Source organism: Oncorhynchus gorbuscha, linkage group LG22 (assembly GCF_021184085.1).
Source record: "Oncorhynchus gorbuscha isolate QuinsamMale2020 ecotype Even-year linkage group LG22, OgorEven_v1.0, whole genome shotgun sequence".
NCBI lineage: Eukaryota > Metazoa > Chordata > Actinopteri > Salmoniformes > Salmonidae > Oncorhynchus > Oncorhynchus gorbuscha.
In genome coordinates this window covers 27,223,575-27,244,428 of record NC_060194.1, presented here as the reverse complement: position 1 = coordinate 27,244,428, position 20,854 = coordinate 27,223,575, and the positions used below count along the sequence as shown (strand labels likewise).

The following is a 20,854-nucleotide window of genomic DNA, read 5'->3' as shown; positions in this document are numbered from 1 at the left end:
GAATTGCCTGTGTCTGCGACAGCTGTGATGACTCCAGCAGCGGCTTTGTTGTCGAGTTAGGCTCCTTTCCCTCTCTTTGGATCTGACGGGGGATCTCCTGCTGTGAGAGGTCTGAACCTATTGTCGGAAGCAGCGGCATTATGCCTTCCTGCTTCTCGTGGGCCCGTGAAAGTTTAATTGAATTGTGTGAGGGGTAGGAATGGGCAGATTTCTCCATCCCCTTCTCCGGCCATTGTATTGGGCAGTTCAATGGTAAGAAATGTCTCAGTCCCTGGAGCAAAAACGTTGCGCTATCCAGAAGCATGAGTACAGGACATCAATAAGCTGCTCCCAAACATTTTAAACCTGAATCAGGAAATGTAGTCTATCATGGTTCTTGGGGGATTCAATGACATTATGAAGGGCAGCTCAGAACAGCTGAAGATTTCAAAGAACTGGTAGGGTCTCTGCTTGACACCAACAAATTCCCCATAATATCTGGCCCTGTGACCTCCCTAAATTGTGGGAATGAACGTTTCAGCAGACTTTTAGCCCTCCATAACTGGCTATGAGACTATTACCGCTCTTTTGTGTGTATCATTAATTGACCATTTTGATACCTTCTGGAAACAAAGCTTGTTTTATAAGGAGGATTGGATGCACCCAATCATTTGGTTTCCTGGATCTTTTCACAGCGTTATAAAGGTGCTTTGAGACAATCACTTATCAAGCCCAAATCCCAAACCCAATTCAGTTAATCCCTACCATTGTGTCGCGGAGTTGTCATAATGCTTCAACAAATGTACATTATACCAGGAGTGTTGAAAGACACAATTTAAGTAACATAATGTGTGTCCCTCTAACTGCTCTGAAGGCCTCTGCTGATCCTACAGCTATTGTATGCATTACAGTAATCAACGCTGTGTGCCCTAGTAGGAAATCCACTGTGTGCAGCTCACCCTGCACTATCATAAATTACATGAGCATGGCTACTTCTGCTGAGCATCCCAGTAAAGCTATGAAAACAATCAAGCATCCCAGAAAAGTGTTACAAATAGCCCACATTAACATATCTATCTTAAGAAACAATGTTCATGAAATCAATAATTTGCTAGTAACAGATGACATTCATATGCTGACAACGTCTGAAACTGACTTAGATAATACCTTTGATGATAAAGTGGTAGCAATACATGGTTATAACATCTACAGAAAAGACAGAAATGCCAAATGTGGAGGTGTTGCCATTTATATTCAGAACCGCATTCCTGTAAAGCTTAGAGAGGATCTCATGTTCAATACTGTTGAAGTAATGATAACAGGTTCATCTGCCTCACCTCCCATTCTGGTGGGACGCTGCTATAGATCCCCAAGTGCTAACAGTCCGTATCTGGATAACATGTGAGAAATGCTTGATAATGTATGTGATATCAACAGAGAGGTATCTTTTCTGGGTGATTTAAATATTGACTGGCTTTCATCAAGCTTCCCGTAAGAAAAAGCTTCAAACTGTAACTAGTGCCTGCAACCTGGTTCAGGTTATCAGACAACCTACCACATTGACTGATAATCAACATGTATTGATCACATCTTTACTAATGCTGCAGAAATTTGCTTTAAAGCAGTATCCAAATCTATCGGATGAAGTGATCACAATATAGTAGCCATGTCTAGGAAAATCAAAGTTCTGAAGCCTGGGCCTAATACGGTGTATGAGAGGTCATACAATATGTTTTGTTGTGATTCCTATGTTGTTGATATAAAAAATATTTGTTGGTCTGTGGTGTGTAATGAGGAGCAACCAGATGCTGCACTTGACACATTTATGAAATAGCTTTTTCCAGTTAGTAATAAGCATGCACCCATTAAGACAATTATTCTAAAAACTGTATGGTTAAGAGGGATGAGGCAAAGGAATGACAAATAAGTCTGGCTGTACAACCGATTGGCAAACGTACTGCAAATTGAGAAATCATGTGACTAAACTGAATAAAAAGAAGAAACTCCACTCTGAAATAAATGAAATAAAGAATGATAGTTAAAAAATTTGGAGCACCTTACATTACGATTTGGGCAAAAAGGCAAACTCAGCTCCATCATTCATTGAATCAGATGGCTCATTCATCACAAAACCAACTGATATGGCCAAAAAATGTGGAAATTGAGCAAGTTGAGGTGACTAAACTGCTTGGACTAACCCTGGACTGTCATGGTCAAAACATGTTGATACAACAGTAGATAAGATGGCGAGACGTTTGTCCGTAATAAAGCACTACTCTGCCGTTTTAACAACACTACCAACAAGCAGGTCCTACAGACTCTAGTTTTGTCGCACCCGGACTACTGTTCAGTCATATGGTCAGGTGCCACAAAGAGGGACCTCGAAAAATGACAATTGGCTCAGAACAGGTCAGCATGGCTGGCCCTTAAATGTACACGGAGAGCTAACATTATTTATATGCATGTAAATATCTCATGGATCAAAGTGGAAATGAGATTGGCTTCATCACTACTCATTTTTGTAAAAGGTGTTGACATGCTGAAGGCACCAAGTTGTCTGTTTAAACTACTAGCACACAGCTTAGACACCCATGCATAACCCACAAGACATGCCACCAAAGGTCTCTTCACAATCCCCAAGTCAAGAACAGACTATGGGAGTTGCACAGTACTACATCGAGCCATGACGACATGGAACTCTATTCCATAATAATATAATATAATAAAATATGCCATTTAGCAGACGCTTTTATCCAAAGCAACTTACAGTCATGTGTGCATACATTCTACGTATGGATGGTCCCTGGGATCGAACCCACTACCCTGGCGTTAAAAGCGGCATGCTCTACCAACTGAGCTAGAGAAGGACCACATCAGGTAACTGATGCAAGCAGTAAAATCAGATTTTAAAAAACAGATAAAAATAAACCTTATAGAACAGCGGGGACTGTGAAGAGACACACACACAGGTACAGACACATATACACTCTACACACACGTAGACATGGATGTTGGATTGTAAATATGTGATAGTGGAGTATTGGCCTGAGGGAACACATTAAATGTATTGGGTAAAGTGTTATGAAATGTAATGTAATGTAATATTTAAACTGTATATAACTGACTTCATTTTGCTTGACCACAGCTTCTAATAGGGATCCTTAATAAAAACAAATACAAAGTTAAAAAGAATATCCCTCAACCCATTTCTCTGTCCATGAGAGGTGTACAGGTAAGCCAGTGCCACTAGGTGGTGACATCGGTACATCATTGCAATAGAGGGACTTGTGACCAAATTGAATGCATAACTAATAGCCTGAAATCCAAACTTGAGTAACCTTCTGTTTCACTATTGTTTCACTTATGCAGATTTCAGGCAAAACAATTGATGCCTTTTAGCTATTATTCATTTCACAAAGGCCAACCAAGGAAGCTTCTCCAATAATAATAATAATAATATATGCCATTTAGCAGACGCTTTTATCCAAAGCGACTTACAACTTTGTTCTATTTTCTTTCTCTCTTCTCTCTACACAGCTAAGCCTCAATTTCATCCAAACGTGTAGGCTACACGTGTACTACTGTTTAAAATAAGTCAAACCAAGTGATATCTAGAAAACAACTGCCCACACACAACAGAGTCATTCCTCCAAATCAGATTGAAAATGCAGCATCCATTACAAACATTTAAACATACTTAGGCCTACTATTCAAACAATATGGTTTATTCTCTAGATCCTCATTTATCAAAGTCTCCATTTCACAGATTTCTCAAATTTTGTATTTAAAATGTACGCTAATGCCCTCATGATTATTTATCAAATGTATCCTGTAACAATTCTGTAACGATATGTTCATATTAGTATGAACATGTTAGATAGTCGATCACATTGGCTATTAATTCACTAAATAATTTAAATTAACACTATATAGAGTACAAGTCATATGTTTGTTGCGAAGATCGGCAAGAAAGCGCACAACATTCAGATGAGCTATTTTATTGTAATATCTCTAGCATGAAGAGATGTTCGTTTTCAAACTCAGTGTTTCTAAATTTGTCGATGTTAACCCTCCTGCTGGGTTCCGGTCGAATTGGACCGATTTACGAGGTTTCTCTCTGAAAAATGTAGTTAATTTAATCTGATTGTCACAAGGTTCCATGACTTTGTCCACACAGGGCATCTGAACACACACAATATATGTAGATGATTTTCATTTCATCTGGTGTGTTTTATGTACATTTTGTACACCTGTGGTGTTCATGGTCAAAAATGACCGGTCATTAGAAGTGAATGGGTGAGACTACAATTAGTGTATAAAATTGAGTTCAGGCACATGCCCATTAATCAGATGTACACACTTCCCTCTCCCAGACCCCCACATGCATGTGTGTTTGAGCACACACACACACACACACACACACACACACACACACACACACACACACACACACACACACACACACACACACACACACACACACACACACACACACACACACACACACACACACACACACACACACACACACACACACACACACACACACACACACACACACACACACACACACTCCCCTTCTTGGCTTCCATGGCAACCCCCACGGGAACCTTTCCCCAATAGAATATTTTCCCCACCGAACCACTCCTGTTGGCATTCTCACAAACAGTCGCAGCATTGTTTCAGTAATATATAGAACTTTTCTCGCAGCTCTGGTATATAAAAGTTTTTTTGAGGCCTTGCTCACAATTCATTCTGTGGCAGCACAATGACCAAACGATATACTGTATGTGAGGCTCTTGATCATATCTTTCATCATGACACTGGTGAGGAGGAGAGAGACATTGTTACATTTAGACACAAAGTAGTCTGTGATAAATAGCACAATATGTTTCACCTGAGTATTTGTTATAGTCAAAATAACCCATACATTATGCTATCGTTACTCAACACGAGTTGTATGAGCTCAGGTCAACGAGGCCTACAGGCCATAAATAGCAAATAGAAGTTCAAAACGTGTAATGTTCACAAGAACTTAAGTTGATCAAAAGATCCAACACAACATGAGGTGATAATATATGTGCTATTATGGATTTATGATCAGCTATAATGGGCCGGTTATTTTGGACTGGAAACACAGAACATGAAACGAACACAACAGGAGGGTTAAATTAGTACTAGGTTTCAGTTGTATGTACTATGGAGAAGGTGAGCTGCCTGTGATCGTAATTTTAGCTATGCTTTTTTTAAGACATCAGATTTTAGGGATGTGGATTTGCTTGGCTCTCGTGTTTTCCCCGATTCACCATTCACCATGGTTCCTATTCTCATTGTTGCAATGTAACTTTACCTTTGATTACATTTCTAATTGAAATGTCCATCTAATATTCATGTTTCGCAAGGCTACTGATTGATAACTAAATCAAACATTGCATTTGTACAGTATATGCTGAATAATACATTATAGGTATTAATATGTTTGTAATTATTTGTAAACAGTGCATTCATTGAATTAAAATAGTGTGCTATAACAATAACAACAGTTATATTAAGGTTTGCAATAACAAAAACAACATACCAAAACACCTCATTGTCATAAAGTGGTCAAATTGTCTCAAACGCAATCTTGGGAAATAATTCCCTTGCTGTATACATTTATCTTTGAATTAAAACTAACCCAAACAGTTTTAAAATATATATATTTATTGGCTTGCTGTAGCCTACAGGGAAATCTTTAAAAAACAACAACTCTGGGGTCTAGATGTAAGTGCAAATAGCTAAAGATAACCCGGGGTGAATGTGCATGTATTTTTAAGTAAACACATTTAATGTGGTTGGATATGACAGTTTATCCATGTCGATAACTGGTACTCTCACACTAACCTACAATATTGAATGACACAATAACTTCTGAATAGATCATGACATGGACGAGCTGTCTGAGCCGTGATTGACAACGTGTTGGGCAATGGCAATACATGCATTTTTTCCATTTTTTACGTCATGCACTCAGTCGTTTTTAATTTCTCCGGAATGGGGTCGTGACACAGACCTTCTCAGAGACAAATAGAGTTATGTATATATAGACTACATTCCCCTAATTCGTCTTAGATATTTGTACCGGACTTGGCAAGGGACAAATGGTATAAGCCTATAGCTTGTATATAGTGTAGTTCATGTGAGCTTCATCCAAGATGGCAATGGTCTTGTTGCGTTTATTTCACATGATGCATGGCTTGACATCCTGACAGACGCTCTGGTGATGGTGATGTAGCTGGTGATAGTATGATCCACTGGCAGTCGCCGGGTGAAACGAAGAAATTCCGTTCAAGTTTAAAAAAAAATCTTTCCTGTCACACACTGGCGATGAAGGGCTTGAGTATCGAGATAATCCCACTGCAAACAGATGAAAGAGACGTGACAGTCAAACACAAACCTTGTAAATACTACAACAACTTATTCTAATACAGATAATGACTGCAATCCATGGCGTGTGTTTCGGCCTATAGGTGCCAATATTTGGACGTTGTATTTATCTAAACGGAACATACTCCAATTATTTTTATAAAATGGTAGGCTTGAATTTTTCCTTAAACATGCAGATCATTTAGAGCATACATGATCACGAAAAACAAACGAATTTATGAAACATTACTTTTACAATGTGAAAATAGTAGACCTATTTGTAAATTTAAGGTTGGCATTTCAGAATGTTGTGAGTGTCGTTGTATTTTCATTACATTTTAAATATATACCATAATTACTTTGCTTTCTATTTAGTCCTGAATTTGCCTTATATTTATTACGTACACGACAGAATTGGGATAATGCTGCTTTATCCTAATACCTGTAAAATCTATAACTATTTCAGAAACAGCAGTGGTGTTTCTGTTGAACCTATTTATTTAATTCAGTAATATTAACGTTATACCATTTATGTGTTGTTCAATACGTGTAAACCTTTTGGAGAACATTGCGTAAAGGTCACATGTTCACAATGGTCACAATAAACCATTTGTATAGATAGGTAAAACTGTATTCAGTGTTGACATAGATATATTGTTGTATATTAATTTACACATAATTGGGTGTTGTCATATTATTGTCATGTCACATATTGTGGTTTGGAGCATTTTCAATAAGGACTTGAAAATAAAATCTAGGCTACGTGTTCAACTTTATTGGGAATGATTCTGTTAATCTTGGCAATAGCATTTGCTTTAATATTGTTAGAAATATGTTTATTGTTTCTATTTTTCGTCATATTTTCATAGTTCTGTAATAGTCTTTTGGTCATAAGTGGACAAGCCTAACTAGGCCAGATGTCTACTCTGATTCGCAATTTGCAATTGCCCATCTCGACTACTTACAAATGAAATAACTCATATAAATACGAACTATTTAATGCAAACTATCCATCGGAGTGGACGATTGGTTGTATACGAGTTGTATATTTTATAATTGGCCATATATTGCACCAATTAAAGATTGTGTTCGCCTATATTGAAAAGGAAAGTAAAGCCTACCTGAAATGTCAGATGAGTCCCTTCCGTTGTGATGGAGATAGCTTTGCTCCAGCGAGTATGGGGACATGCTGGAGTGCAAGGCGGAGGATGTGGGACTGTTTGAGGCCAGGGATTGCTGCTTGATATATGGAGACATACCAGGCGATGCCCAGTGTGAGGGGGCACTGGCGTAGGGAGAAGCACTGGCGTAGGGAGAAGCACTGGCGTAGGGAGAATGACAGTCCAAAGTGCCCACTGCCACCGCAGCCGGGGAGGTGTGCAAAGGGCTACTACTGTTGTCCGGGCAGTAGTCTCCATTAGACGCCCCCTGACAAGCCGCCATGTAGGTGGACCCGAGGCTTGGTGACATATGAGGGACATGATGCCCTCCACCCAGCCCGTCGTAGCTCCCTGGCACCGTGTTCCCCATCACGTCCAGGTTGTAACCGTTGGCATGACATGCCAAGGACGCGGAGGGGTTCTGGAAATCAAAGTTTTGGGGAAGTATCGACGCTCCAAAACCGATGCCATTCATCATTCGATACATTGGTTTCAGAGCTTGGCATTTCCTACGGAATCCGCGAGGTCTGCGACGGAAGGATCCCTCCTCGAACATAAACTCGCTGCCCGGGTCTATAGTCCAGTAGTGGCCCTTCCCTGGTCTGCCGAGGCCCTTAGGCAGTTTGATGAAGCACTCGTTTAAAGACAGGTTGTGCCTCACTGAGTTTTTCCAGCCCTGGTAAGACCCCATAAAGAACGGGAAACGGGCCTGAAGGAACTGATATATTTCTGCCAGAGTAAGCGTCTTTGTCGGGGAGCTTTGGATAGCCATCACAATAAGGGCGATGTATGAATAGGGCGGTTTCTCAGGTCGCCTCAAGCCAGAGTTGCCCTTTTTCCCTTTGGTTGATGCATTTGTTGAGCTCTCCGCCATTGGCTGTGCGCTCATCGGTGTGGCGTGCATCACTCCGGCTGCTGGGCTGCATCTCAGAGGATGAGACGGCACCAGATGTTGCTGTGAGCTCTCAGTCGTCATGTTTGCGTCCACTTTAGAGACACAGAAGGACACGTGTAGGCTATGACCAATGCCTTGCTCGACTTTTGTTCCACTGGGCTGAAATGTCTAATACTACCCTGAAATGTCCAAGAAGTAGGCTACACCAAATCCCCTTCAGTCAGCAACTTCAGACGTTCTAAAAAAATATGTTTCCAAATGGATAATCGAAGAAGTTAGTGTCCAGTGGCGATTCACTGCACGTGTGTTGCTGTTTTAATCAGGAAAAGCTGCTGTGTATCTGTGTGGCCGCTGCTCCAACTCCGTCTCACTGTGTCCATCTCTGGAAATGACCCTTTAAGAGGGGAAACATAAAGCTCTTCGACTTTCCTGCGCATATCCCACTCGGCCAAACAAAACTCGACCACCTATCAATTCTTCAATCTCTCTCTGCCCTATAGATCCCGGTTAAATCCCTCTAAGAAATCGCTAGGATCTCCAGATCCAACCCCTGCCAGATCTGGCCTCCGTCCAGACATAATTCTAGCAAGAGCCACACATAACAGAGCGCAGAGCAGAGGACTAACAGAGACCTCCTCCCACCCGCTCCTCACAACTCTAATACACGCAATTACACCATTTATCAAACGTATTTAGACACTGCAGTCAACACTGCAACAGCCAAAGGATGAAGGCAATGGCTCCAAATTAACTATGACACCGCTTGCTTATATACCAGAGAGACAGACACACAGTATAGCCCTATTCTATTTAGTAGAATTCTAGTTTAGTTGTACAATATATATATATTACATTGTACAATATATATACTGTGATAGTATTCTAATTAATGATTGTGTTAATTCATGATGCTCTCTGTTGTCCTTATTCAAAATAGGTAGCGCTTGAATGATAGCACATTGGACCTATGATGTACTTGAAGATGGAAAAAAAAGACAAGAGTAGATAACTATAGATAATAGTATTTTGCTGAACAGTCAGAGCTTCTTCGAGCTTGCGGTTTTGTCTAGCAAAGGTAGTAATAGTCCTTAGTTGTCGTGTTAATTTGTTGGGGGATGTTCAGGATAGGACTTTGCCATGAGTGGAAGCATGCTTTTTCCATCAGGCGCTGCCAGTATACCACACACATCGCGCGAGTGTCAGTTTACGGGCTCGAGCCTGGATCATATCCCCGGAGAGCTGAATTAATTGCACAGATCCAAATGAGGTCTTGGAGATAGATGTAAATGTTTCCATATTTATAGTGCCCTAATGATGATGATTATGATGTTATTTTGTTGTTATTGTTCTGTCGTTTTGAGTTTATAATGATTTAGAAGCTAAACAAATGAGTCTAGGCCTTATAATGTAAAATAAGAAACCATGCATGCATGCGGATTGTGCCCATATGCTGGGGAACATTGTACCATGCGTAATGCATACACAATGCTTGTAAAGAGATTATGTTTGGGGAAACAAAAGAAGGTCAAACGAAAACTGGTAGGAAGTGTCGCCTATCCCAATTAATGTGATCAGGATAAGTTCAAATTCAATTCAAGTCAGTTCAGGCAATCCAAATAAAAAATAATCGAGGAAACATGGATAGACACCTTTGGATGTACATGCAATATAATTTAACCAAATATGCATTTATATTCCTATAAGGCAATACAGGAAAATAACAAAAATTATCAATTCAAAGATTTAATGACGACATTCAAGCTATTTGGAGACGCGGTGTTAGCAATTTGTCCTATCCGTTGAATGTGTAATAACAGTAAGGTATTTTAAGCCAATAGCTTTGATGCAACAGTTAGAAATGACAAGCTCAAACTCCTAACCAAACAAGGATGTGGAGATAAGATCATTTTTCATTATAAAAACAAAGGTAGAGAACATAATCTCCTCAGAATTTCCGGCAATAATAACCCCGCTGCGTTCAGGATGCACAGCTGGTTCAAGTAACTTTTTTGTCTCCGTCACAGAAGAATACTTGGAAGGTTTTGAAAATGTAACGCACAGAATGAGTGATACTGCCATATCGTCTTGGTAAAAATCTAACAAAAAATCGATAGTTAACGATAGTTATTAATGATTCTTGTAACGCAGTAGGCCTAAATATGAAGTGGCCTACTGTGATATTGGTAACAATGTTAGGTTAAATCTCCAATAATATATATGAAACATTTGAAGGGATATAACTCATGTTATTGGATCATTGGTCCCGCTTTAGATGACCTGCAGCTTTTAAAGGCTTCATAAAGCTTTCATAAAGACTTCATAAACACTACATAAATGTGTTGCAAATCATATATAACCTTATTTCATGCTCTATAAAGGGTTCATAAATGTGGCATAACTGTGTGACATAACCAGCAAAGTCAAATGTGACATAACCCACTATGTCAAATAGGACATAAACCTGTGCTTTATAAAGGGTGGCATAAGCAACGCTTAATAAAGACTCTAGAAATCATATTAACCTTGTCAAGCATCTTGGTAGAGCATTGCAACGACAAGATAGTGTGTTCAATTCCCGGGACCACCAATATGTAAAAATGTATGCACCCATTACTGTAAGTTGCTTTGGATAATGTGTCTGCTAAATGGCATATATATTACTCTAAAACATTTATAGTTTGGCCCAACCTCTTTCCGTCTTGGTGCATAGCCAATATTGTACCTGACCTTAACTTTCCCCATAATGCTGTGCTGCAGGATGACACGCTCGAAAGTGCAGTCTTGCACAGCAAAAAACAACAACTTAGTAGTGCATTTTAAATCAGTTTTTCTCTTTTGCCTAATTCATACATTTTGTTCCGCAAATTTGATTATCTTGGATTTGTTTTCCAGGTTTCGGATTTACCCTATTTTTTTCTGGCTTTCTCACACTTTTTTTAATAGAGAAACCACAAAATTAGATTTTCTGTGTTCACAACAATGCTTAATTAAAATGCAACCATGGACCCCTTAAGAGGTCCGGGAAAAATCTTAGAAACGTACATTTTTTGAGTGTAGTTTCCCTTTAATTCCCATTTAAAGCATGCACTGTTGTTTGGTTCGCTGGTGTTTCTGCAGTGCAGTAAGCCCCCATGTGATGGTATTCGCAAATCAAATTCCCACTTGTGGTGCCACTGGACAGCAAAACATGTGTAAGTTAAGCGTTATCTATTGTAATTTAAATTAGTTTGTAGTAGTTAAGCAATGAGTTATATTACATAGCTACCTCAATCGTTATTTCAAATAATTTTGGGGACTTCACAGCGATTGCTAGCCAGCTAAGTTACATAGCTAGCTAACTATACCAACACAAAATGTAGCCAACTAATAGGCTCAACTAAATACAAATCCCCCAATAAACATCAATGTCTCTTAGTCATGTCATGAGATTTGTAAATTTAAGAGGAATCTAATAAAACGAATCAAAATTACTTTCTCATCTCCCCCATTTAGAGTATTTCTGGTTCAGCACAGAAATGTCCTTAACCAGATGGTGTGGCAAAGGTATTTTCTAACAGAACTGCTAACTTTCTTTGTGGTTACTTTGTGGTATCTGTTAGTATGTGTTATGAATGACCAAAGGTGTCTGACTTTAAAGTAAGTTCAGTGCCATGTGATATAGAGTCCTTATGGATGTGTTATGATTGACCGAAGGAGTCTCACATTAAAGTATTACAGGACACTACATACATTGTCAATAAATATATTATACATCTATGGTTCTCATGATCTAGAGGTTGCTGTACGGTCTGAGAGGTATTTAGATGGGTTGATGGACCAGCAAAGCCTGAGTTTAAGTGTGTGTGCGTGTATGTGTGTCAGAGCCAAGATTATTTGGAGTAGTCCTTCCTGACACTACCGCAACAGGCATTCCTCTTCTGTTCCCATAATGGAGACTAGGACTTGAATACAACCTGTTACAAAGGTGGAATCATTTTGTGGCTGATCTTTCAGCGAGGGAGTGGGTGAAGTCAGTGGCGGAGTGGGTGAATATGTCAAAGACCTGACTGGGCCCAGCACCTGCACAGTATGGCTCGTTATATTGTTGTGTGCTTGTTTGTGTACTGAGGAACATGTATCTTGGTTCCAGAATATAGACACTTTCAAGTTCCTTATGTTAAATTTCCTTTTGTAGACTACAGTACATTTAACGCTATTGCTCACACATCATATATAAGCCTGGGATATCAACCATTCAAACCTGGACCTTAGTGGGAGTGACTATATAATTCAACGGGAACGACCTTACTGAGTCAAGTATTTGTCATCAGGCTATGTTCTTTGCTAGCAAAAACATTACGCCTGGTCGTCACTAGTTAACCCAGCCACAAAGTCAGAATTGTGGCTCAACTCTGCCCATTTCCACAATTTAACCACACTGCTAAACTTATGCCTAACCTAACCTGAAATTAAGACCAATAAACTAATTTTTGTCCTCATACATTTGTACAATTAAGCCAATTTGACTTGTGGCTGTGCTATCTAGTGTAAACCATTCCCCCTGGCCTCAAGGGAGAGAAAAAAACAACAGGCCCTACCTTCCAGCTAGCTAATTAGCAAAGGACATAGCTAGCTATTTATTAATGGCTTTACCGAGAAGAAGAAAGACTACACCCTTACAGCCTATGGTCAATGTGTGTCGCGCGTGTGAGGAAAACCATCCCAATAAGAGTTAGCAAACATCTCTTTATTGCCAAGACGTCGGGCCGATAGGACAGAAGTGCAAACCACACGTGGCGGAAGGTGTTGTAGGAGATGATTGGTTGGTAGATTATACAAACGAGTAATGCTCTTCAAGTTTGATGGTTTGGTCTACAAGCCCTTCCGCGCTTTTGAGAGGAAGGGTCTGGGAATGAGATTAGGTGTAATGTGACTATGACTTCAAGTTAGAGAGTGTCTGCCATCTTTTAGCACGATATGTCACAATTTATAAAGCAGGTGTTTAAATCATTTTTGACATAGTGGGTTATTTCACATTTGACATTGGTGATTATGTCACACAGTTATGCGATATTTAGGAACCCTTTATAAAGCACGACAGAAGGTTATATATTGTTTGTAACACATTTATGTAGTGCTTATGAAGGCATTGCGAAGGTTTTATGAAGCCTTTATAAGCTGAACGTCTTTTTTTTAAGCGGGACCGGATCATGTTTAGTGATTTATGAAAGTTAGATGTGATATATAGCCTACCATTAGCCTAGCCTTTCGCAACCCTTTTCGATATCTTCAGGTCCTCCTTCCTTGTACTTTCGTCCGTCCTTATTTCCCTTCTCTGGCCTTCGCGCATGTCCCAATCAATTTCAATTTGACAGCGAGCGAATCAAATTAGCCTAATAATATGTCGCCTTGATAGAAATGGTAAAGCAGTGTTTTGAAAAGGGTTGGATATTAGACCAAGTCGATTAGGCGATGTTTACATTTATTTTTAAATGCACCTGCAGGCCTACAACATACACCTGTCAGTGGTTTTGACGGTATATTGGGATTTGGTCATTCATAATTCATCTCTCAAAGGTTCCCTTCATTTTGCCGTTTTGAATATCATTTTTATTGAAAATAACTTGTAGGGCAGATATCTTGTATATCTTTTTTTTCTCGCAATCTATGCGCTATGGATTCAATAACATAATAAAGATAGAAACACATCACATTTCAACGTTAAAGTTACTCTTTATTACAAATATTAATCGTGTTTTTTAAAATAAAAACATACAAACAGCTCGACTAGCACAAATGACATGCCAAATGTTATAAATAGCATGTTCTGAAGGTCAACTGATTGTCAAAAGTAACAACTTTTCAACAAACCAACGACATAAATAGCCTATAATCTATACATCATAAACTGTACACTGTATAGCACAAAAAATGCCCTTGATTTAAAGGGAAATTACCACAGAACCTCAAAGGAATGACATAAAGCCTACTCCTCCCCACACTAAATGTCCATACTAAAATGTCCTGATGAAATAATACGACGCCCTGTGTAGGTAACTGGTTGTCCACATTTAAGGTAATGCAATAAAATGCATGGTCCATTACGACAACAAACGTTCTATTTCTAATAGGTGGTAAGCGTCAGTTTTTTTAAGTAGTTGGCGTTGGTACTGTAGAGATTATCTGGTAAACGGATTATGCCTTTGAATAATATTCTGCGGGGTAACTGTCTTTGCGATCGTCCCTCTCGGAATAAAATCCACCACCGTATGCCCTCAGCACATGCGCAGTGTATGAGTCCACATGGAACATCGACTGGGCGTGATGTGGCAAGGCGACAGGTGATCCTCTCATAATGTGTGCCATCATCTGAGTGTAACCGGGCCACGGTAATGCAGCAACAGTGGGAGAATCCTCTGCCCACTCCTGTCTCTTGAACGGTTTGCTGAGGATACTGTCTATAGCGAAGGAACTGGAGAACTTGGCACTGCTGGGTCCGGTTTTAGTGGCTGGGGGTGTGGATGTGATGGTGACTTGCGCGTTCTCGTCGGCAGTATGGTCGGAGACGTTTTGCTCTTTGCCTGTCTTTTTATTGATGCGCTTTCTCCTGCGTCGGAACACTCCGTCAGCGAAGGTGTACTCGCTGTGAGGATTCAGCATCCAGTAGTTGTCTTTTCCCCAGGGTCTGGACGGGTCCCGGAGGACCTTTAGAAAACAGTCGTTAAGTGACAAGTTGTGGCGCACCGAATTTCTCCAACCAGTGTAGCTGCCCCGGAAAAATGGAAACTTTTTCATCAGATAGTCATTGATCTCTGCCAGAGTCAGACGACCAGATGTTGAGTCACGGATAGCCATGGCAATCAGTGCGATGTAAGAGTACGGAGGTTTTGGTCTCCGTATGTACGGTTTGCCAATGCCTATGCCGTCTACGCCGGGTGTGACAGGTGGAGGGCTGTGCGCCACGCAGTCCCCATCCGAACCCAACTCTTCCTCACCGGAGAGAGGCGAGCGGACGCTGCCCTCGGCATCGCTGCACAGCTCCTGCAAAGATTTCACCTCGTTGTGGTGGTTTCCACAGAATACTTCAAGTTTCATGTTGTCTATTATTATTTATCCTATAGCCTACTGCTAGTTTTCTATCCAAATTGTATCCGAATCTCCAATAAAAACAGAGGAAGTCTTGTCTTGTGCGTAAATGTGTCAAAACGCAGAGCTGCTTTCAGTCAAAATATCCTAGAAGTACCCGATGAAGTCACCGTCCTCATACCTTTGGGTTCACTAGCTCGTCTCACCTCCTGTCTGTCTGGTGACCTGTTTATAGCACAGGCTCACCTCAGTACCAACCCAACAAGGCGGGGCTAGATGATGATTATGGATATTTTGGAACAACTGAAATATCATGCACTCTCAATGTTTATGACACATCGTAAATCATCATATCTATTTTTATGTAAGTGTTTGTTTGGAAATACGATGAATAGCCCTTTCACCCTCATGTTTTCAGCATAACAAGACAAGTATAGGCTACCTTTCATGTGTAACTCGATCAGGCTGTGAAAGTAGACACCTCTGGAGTATTTCACCTGAGACAACAGGTGGCGTTATTTTCCTTTCCATCCGTTCTGTCTAGAAGGATACCATCATTATGGAGAGTTATACCTGATCTATTATCGTTTTGTTTGAATTCTTCAAATGTTTCAGTTTGGCCATCATTTGTCTGCAGATGCACTTAATACTGCCCTATTTGATGCAAGCAGCCTCTACTATTTTTTAAAATATTTTTATATAAAGATGCTATACAGTGCTTGTATTACTTTAAATATTATTTTCCCACAGTTTCTCTACTCTTTGCCTGCTCTGCATCTAGGAAAGAAAGCATTTCATCAAACAAATAAGAGCTATCTCAGCTGTCAATCATGGGGACATCCCAGAAGCACACTCATAGTCAAGTAATTCTCTGTAAAGTCAGCAGTAGGTTAATGTTACTGTAAAAGGCTGAAAACTTAAAATGCCATTATAAATAGTTAACATTCAGTTATCCTATGCTGGTGTGTGGTAATTCCATACTTATTAAACTGTGGTTAATGTAGAGAGGACATCACAAGCAGTGTTGGGGATACTACTCTGAAAAGATAGTTTACCAAGCTACCAATTACTTCACACCAAATGAAGTTAAGCTACACAAAAGTTACCCCTACGAAAAACTGTAGTTTACTCAACTAAAGTTACTTTGAAAAAGTAGTTCACTACATCCAAACTACTGCGTTAAAAATGATCATACAGTATGTAAATCAGAAATGTCACAGACTACAAATTGCAAGAACCAATATCTGTGTGGTCATATGTTAACAGAATGTGTAACTTAGCCTATTAAACACAAACGCAATGTGTCAAGTGAAAATTAGACAACCATATTTAATCACATTTTTGCAAAAAAAGTAGTGTTGTTCCAGTAGTTAGCTACACTGCTACATGGGAAAAAAAGTAATCAACTACTGAAAAAACGACCTGGATTTGAATTTAGTTGAACTACCACCAAGCTACTGCAAAATGTAGTTTTATTTTACTCGTTGATGTAACTGCTCTCTTCTATCTCCTCCTCTGACGAAGAGGTAGAACAAGGATTGGACCAAAATGCAGCGTGATGATGATTCATGATATACATTTTTTATGAAAGAAAAATAATACAAGCGGAAACTACAAAATAAATGAAAAGTGAAAAACCGAAACAGCACTATCTGGTGCAAACACAAAGACAGGAACAATCACCCATGAAACACTCACAGAATATGGCTGCCTAAATATGGCTCCCAATCAGAGACAACGATAATCACCTGACTCTGATTGAGAACCGCCTCAGGCAGCCATACACTACGTCGACGCCCCACAAAACCCCAAGACAAAAAACACACCACAATAACCCATGTCACACCCTGGCCTGACCAAATAAATAAAGAAAACACAAAATACTAAGACCAAGGCGTGACAGAACACCCCCCTAAGGTGCGGACTCCCGGACGCACCTCAAAACCATAGGGAAGGGAGGGTGTCTGTCCATGGTGGCGGCTCCGGCTCGGGACGTGGACCCCACTCCATAAATGGCATAGTTCCTCCCCCTCGCGTCCTGGGATAATCCACCCTCGCCGCCGACCATGGCCTAATAGTCCTCACCCAGAACCCCACTGGACTGAGGGGCAGCTCGTGACTGAGGGGTAGCTCGGGACTGAGGGGAAGCTCGGGACTGAGGGGAAGCTCGGGACTGAGGGGCAGCTCAGCACTGAGGGGAAGCCCAGCACTGAGGGGAAGCCCAGCACTGAGGGGCAGCTCAGCACTGAGGGGAAGCCCAGCACTGAGGGGAAGCCCAGCACTGAGGGGAAGCCCAGCACTGAGAGGAAGCTCAGCACTGAGAGGAAGCTCATGCAGGTAGTTGGCTCCGGCAGATCCTGGCTGGCTGGCGGATCTGGAAGAGTCTGGTTGACTGGCAGATCTGGAAGAGTCTGGTTGACTGGCAGATCTAGAAGAGTCTGGTTGACTGGCAGATCTGGAAGAGTCTGGTTGACTGGCAGATATGGAAAAGTCTGGCTGACGGGCAGATCTGGAAGAGTCTGGCTGACTGGCGGATCTAGCTGCTCTGGCTGCTCCATGCAGACTGGCAGCTCTGGCTGCTCCATGCAGACTGGCAGCTCTGGCTGCTCCATGCAGACTGGCAGTTCTGGCTGCTCCATGCAGACTGACATCTCTGGCTGATCTATGCAGACTGGCAGCTCCATGCAGACTGGCAGCTCTGGCTGCTTTATGCAGACTGGCAGCTCCATGCAGACTGGCAGCTCTGGCAGCTCCATGCAGACCGGCAGCTCTGGCTGCTCTATGCAGACTGGCAGCTCTATGCAGACTGGAAGCTCTGGCTGTTCCATGCAACCTGGCAGATCTGGCTGCTCCATGCAGTCTACCAGCTCAGGCTGCGCTGAACAGGCAGGAGACTCCGGCAGCGCTGGAGAGAAGGAAGGCTCTGGCTGCGCTAAACAGGCGGGAGACTCCGGCAGCTTTGAAGAGGAGAAAGGTTCCGACAGCGCTGAACAGGCGGGAGACTCCGGCAGCGCTGGAGAGGCGAGGCGCACTGTAGGCCTGATGCGTGGTGCTGGCACTGGTGGAACTGGATAGAGAACACGCACAGGAAGCCTGGTGCGGGGAGCTGCCACGGGAGGGCTGGTTTGTGGAGTTGGCTCTGGATAGACCGGACCGTGCAGGCGCACTGGAGCTCTTGAGCACCGAGCCTGCCCAACCTTACCTGGCTCGATGCCCACTCTAGCCCGGCCAATACGAAGAGCTGGTATGAACCGCACCGGGCTATGCACCCGCACTGGAAACACCGTGCGCTCCATAGCATAACACGGTGCCTGCCCGGTGTCTCTAGCCCCCCGGTAAGCACAGGAAGTTTGCGCAGGTCTCCTACCTGGAATAGCCATACTCCCTGTGAGCCCCCCCCCCCAAGAAATGTTTGGGGCTGACTCTCAGGCTTCCATCCGCGTCGCCGTGCTGCCTCCTCATACCAGCGCCTCTCTGCTTTGACTGCCTCCAGTTCTTCCTTGGGGCGGCGATATTCTCCAGGCTGAGCCCAAGGTCCTTCACCATCCAGTTCGTCCTCCCATGTCCAGTCCCTCTCTCGCTGCACCTTGGTGCGGCTACACTCCCCTGGTTTAGCCCAGGGTCCTCTCCCGTCGAGGATTTCCTCCCAAGTCCAGAAATTCTTGTCGCGCTGCTTCTGCTGCCACTGTTGCCTGTTACCATGTTGCTTGGTCCATGTGTGGTGGGTGATTCTGTAATGGCGTTCGTCTGTTGAAGGAGAAGCGGACCAAAATGCAGCATGGTGGTTACTCATGTTCTTTAATGAAATAGAACGATACATGAAATACCTATATATATATATATATATATATACAAAACAACAAACGGAACGTGAAAACCTATACAGCCTGTCTGGTGAAACAACTACACAGAGACAGGAACAATCACCCACGAAAAACACTCACAGAATATGGCTGCCTAAATATGGTTCCCAATCAGAGACAACGATAAATCACCTGACTCTGATTGAGAACCGCCTCAGGCAGCCATAGACTAATTAGTCACCCCACAAAACCCCAAGACAAAAAACACACCACAATAACCCATGTCACACCCTGGCCTGTCCAAATAGATAAAGAAAACACAAAATACTAAGACCAAGGCGTGACAGTTGAACTACATGTTCAACACTGATCACAAGGCAGGTAGGGCGGGCGGGGGTAATGCTTAACTCTTAGTGAGTCTTAAGTTGTTTTGTCTTGAAGAACATTCACACTTGTGGATTTCAGTGTGAAGAAGACAAAATAAAAACAAATAGTTTTAAAGTGCAAAGTGACACTTTCATGTGTTCTCATGATCACACATCAGAACACTTTTTTTGATAGAGCTGAAAGCATGTTCATGCCAACTCCAGCACCCACGTAGAGACCGATGTTGTTGTGTGAGCCTTTCTTTCCGAAACAGCAGCACCTAGACAATTTACCTGTGTATACTTGTTCCCCCTTGTTGCTGTGGTACTGAATGTTGGTCTCTTGATTAATTACTTATTTTGATTAATTAATTTATCTTGAAACTTTTATTGCAGTGGGCTAAATCAGGGTCACACAGAGTGTTTCTTGGTAGTCTTAAACAAATCTACTTTGAATCAAAAGTATACACCTCACACACATGATTATGGTCTTAACAAAAAGAAGACACCTCTGTACCATGTCAGATATATAGCTGAAATGTATTCAATTTAGATTTTGCATTCCAATATTATACTTTATATACAGTATCAGTCAAAAGTTTGGACAAACCTACTCATTAAAGAGTTTTTCTTTCTTTTTTAATACTTTCTAAAAATATGAAATAACACATATGGAATCATGTCCTAACCAAAGAAGTGTTAAACAAATCAAAATATATTTTACATGTTAGATTCTTCAAAGTAGCCACACTTTGCCTTGATGACAGCAATGCACACTCAACAGGAATGCTTTTCCAACAGTCTTGAAGGAGTTCCCACATATGCTGAGCACCTTTTGGCTGCTTTTCCTTCATTCTGCGGTCTAACTCATCCCAAACCATCTCAATTTGGTTGAGGTCAGGTGATTGTGGATGCCAGGTCATCTGATGCAGCACTCCATCACTCTCCTCTTCTTGATCAACATTTACATTACATTACATTTTACATTTACATTACATTACATTTAAGTCATTTAGCAGACGCTCTTATCCAGAGCGACTTACAAATTGGGTCCTTCACCATCCAGGCTCTTACGCAGCCTGGAGGTGTGTTGGGTCATTGTCCTGTTTAAAAACAAATTATAGTCCCACTATGCACAAACCAGATGGGATGGCGTATTGCTGCAGAATGCTGTGGTAGCCA

The 20,854-nt window shown here is 41.5% G+C and overlaps 2 protein-coding genes across 2 annotated transcripts; both read right to left on the bottom strand.

Moving 5' to 3' along the window:
* Positions 1-5,428: 5,428 nt before the first annotated feature.
* Positions 5,429-8,997, bottom strand: LOC124009899 (forkhead box protein F2-like). Its single transcript, XM_046322139.1, has 2 exons — positions 7,506-8,997; positions 5,429-6,375 (listed from the first exon to the last, which is right to left on the bottom strand). Exons 1-2 carry the CDS (start codon positions 8,518-8,520, stop codon positions 6,200-6,202), a joined length of 1,191 nt encoding a protein of 396 aa, XP_046178095.1. The 5' UTR covers positions 8,521-8,997; the 3' UTR covers positions 5,429-6,199.
* Positions 8,998-14,131: 5,134 nt separating this feature from the next.
* LOC124009853 (forkhead box protein Q1-like) lies at positions 14,132-15,722 on the bottom strand. The gene has a single exon (XM_046322059.1). It carries the CDS (start codon positions 15,511-15,513, stop codon positions 14,614-14,616), a length of 900 nt encoding a protein of 299 aa, XP_046178015.1. The 5' UTR covers positions 15,514-15,722; the 3' UTR covers positions 14,132-14,613.
* Positions 15,723-20,854: the final 5,132 nt, after the last annotated feature.

What these genes read in the sequence shown, in the direction of transcription:
- LOC124009899 (XM_046322139.1), bottom strand. Translation starts at nt 8,520, where the DNA reads ATGACGACTGAGAGCTCACAGCAACATCTGGTGCCGTCTCATCCTCTG. An exon ending in GGACTCATCTGACATTTCAG is followed by an intron (nt 6,376 to 7,505) that starts GTAGGCTTTACT and finishes ATCTGTTTGCAG; the next exon opens with TGGGATTATCTCGATACTCA.
- LOC124009853 (XM_046322059.1), bottom strand. Translation starts at nt 15,513, where the DNA reads ATGAAACTTGAAGTATTCTGTGGAAACCACCACAACGAGGTGAAATCT.